The 2,500-nt window shown below is 24.7% G+C and overlaps 1 protein-coding gene across 2 annotated transcripts in view; it reads right to left on the bottom strand.

Annotated features, from left to right (window-relative positions):
* LOC101239023 (conserved oligomeric Golgi complex subunit 5) overlaps window positions 1–2,500 on the bottom strand; it is a 57,660-nt gene that overhangs the window by 10,677 nt on the left and 44,483 nt on the right. For both annotated transcript variants that reach the window (XM_065817600.1, XM_065817601.1), the window contains exons 14-17: window positions 1,952–2,114; window positions 1,670–1,831; window positions 988–1,087; window positions 711–821 (exon numbers count right to left, since the gene is read on the bottom strand). In XM_065817600.1, the coding sequence (XP_065673672.1) occupies window positions 711–821; window positions 988–1,087; window positions 1,670–1,831; window positions 1,952–2,114 (536 nt within the window). The remainder of the gene's footprint in view (window positions 1–710; window positions 822–987; window positions 1,088–1,669; window positions 1,832–1,951; window positions 2,115–2,500) is intronic.

Raw genomic sequence — 2,500 nt, 5'->3', positions numbered from 1 at the left:
TTACCACCTAATGTATTTGTGTCACCTAAGTAATCTACCACAATTTACAACTCCTGATACAAAAAGTATAATGCGCAAAACCCAGAAAATCACCAGTCAGCCCAAGTTGTGCAAGTTCAAGAACTAGTGATGTTGGTTTGAAAGATTGTATTTAAAGAGCCACTATTTTGCTATTTAGTATTTATTTTAATGATACATTTTAAGCTACTATTGAACCAAGACAGTTTTGAGGCTTGATATTGAATGGCTTCATAAGCTTTTATGTTTTCTAATACTCCAAAAAGACAAAAGCAAGTTAAGTTTTCCGTAAAAGAGAAGCACAAAAAAAAAAAAAAAGTAGCCCCACCGTTTTTTATCACTACAAATTTTATTGAAAAATTTTTTGAAATAAAAAAATTTACAAACAAATACTAAAAACTAGAAACTCTAAAATATTTTATTTACAAAAACATAATTTGCGTGTTGTTTTTTTAACCACATAAAATTACAATTCTATACATAAAAAAGTAATTAAAATATTTTGAAAAGAGACTGTATAAGTTTGAGCTAAAGGGGTTTAAGTACTATTGTGTTTTCACAGAAATAAAATTTATTTAAAGATTTATACATCAAATAGTTTAAACCCTACCCACTTATTACACACTATAAGAAGTCCCAACTTACTGACAACAATACTGGATTATTAAACTTGTAATATAATTTTTGAATACCTCAGAAATTCCAGAATGCAAGAGATGCAATGAATTAACAATGGATACATTTCGTAACTGTGAACTAGTTAACCCACCACTTAGTTGACCAGCATCAGTTGTGGTAACTAACTGTAAACAAAATTTGGACATAAAAAAAGGATTAAGCTGTTATCATAACATAAAATCATTAAAACACAACTTGACATAAATATAAGTTTTGAAAAAATTTAAACCACATAAAAACCAATTTATTTTTAACATATGTGAAAACAAATATGTAAATAAGATTAATCACCAGCTCTGAACATTTGGACACATAAAGTTGGATAGTTTCTTCAACATTTTTTGCTACCTCAACCATAAAAAGCTCATCGACTGAAGCAATACTCAGTTCACTATATCAAAAAACAAGCTGTTATTTGTACAAAAAAATTTAAACAAAAAAAAAACAAACATAAAATGTAATAAAATTTACTTAAGATATATCTCTTAATTTAGGCATTATGACTTCATAAGCACAATGAAATTCTTAATTATATACTATATATTATTATATTATATTTATTTATATAATATATTATAAAATATCTGAAAGTAATTTAGAAAAGACTAAATCAAGACAAGTTTTTAAAAAAATGCTAAATGATTTTCAAAAAAAATGCTTATTTATAAAGAAATTACTTCAAATCTGAAAAAAGGAAATTATAATATAATTTTTAGGTTACGCCAAAAAGCTTTTTGGTACACTTAAGTATTTAGCTATAGTAAGTATTTAGCTATGACAGTAAATAAAGCAAATTTTTAAAAATATCTTGAAAGTACAATTAATGCCTTCAGGAAGACTCTTTCTAAAATTTTTCAATACAATGCACAAAAAAGCAGCTTTTAATGAGTATTTTTATTTATAACTTACTGACTCAAAATTGGGTTAAACCAAAATAAATAAATACATATGGAAGAAAAACAATTTTGTTTACCTATTTATTGTTTTTATTATACCAGTTAGGTCATCTTTTGTAGGAACTGATGTTGAACCACTGGGGAACACCAGGTTAATAGGGTCAAACAACCGCGACAAAGAGCAAGATAAATAAGTCTTCTCAAAGGGTTGCAAGCAAGATTTTAATGATTCAAGCGGACTAAAAGTCAAAAAAACCAAAAAAGCAAAAAAGATAAAAAATCGATATTTTTTAACTTTTTTTAATTTAAAGTTGATGATTTATACTTTGTGCTAGAAAAAATACTTATTTCTACTTTACCTTGTGCTAGAAAAAAAGCCAATATTTATTTCTGATCTAAAACCAATATTTCCTGTGGCCTTGTTATTATCTATAAAGCTTGTCACATTCAACCAAAAGTCATTAAACAAGCGCAGGAGTTTAGGATACTCACCTTCAAACAAATTTTGAAGGTATTTTGAACCTAAAATGTATTAGAAAAATATTATTGTAGATCAAGAATCTATCATATAAGAAGTAATAAAACATATAAAAATATATAAGAAAAAGAAAATAAGTTAGAAATACAAAAGTTTAGTTAAATTTAAAAAGAAGCACTTTCATGTACTGTCTCCATCTTTTGTTTATTTATTTTTTGTACTAAAATATTCAACAACATCATTTTAATAATTAACTTAAAATTAATTATTCAATAGTGATTAAAACTGTTTAACTTCTATGTTGCAACTAAACACTTAAGATAAATAATTTTATATATTTAAAAAAATTTGTAATACTAAAAAAAAAAAATACAAATATATATTCCAGTTTAATTTATTTTTATATATTTATATATTTAAATATATTTAT

Source organism: Hydra vulgaris, chromosome 14 (assembly GCF_038396675.1).
Source record: "Hydra vulgaris chromosome 14, alternate assembly HydraT2T_AEP".
NCBI classification, from domain to species: domain Eukaryota; kingdom Metazoa; phylum Cnidaria; class Hydrozoa; order Anthoathecata; family Hydridae; genus Hydra; species Hydra vulgaris.
The sequence above is the reverse complement of the archived record's forward strand: the minus strand, read 5'-3'. Positions and strand labels throughout refer to the sequence as shown.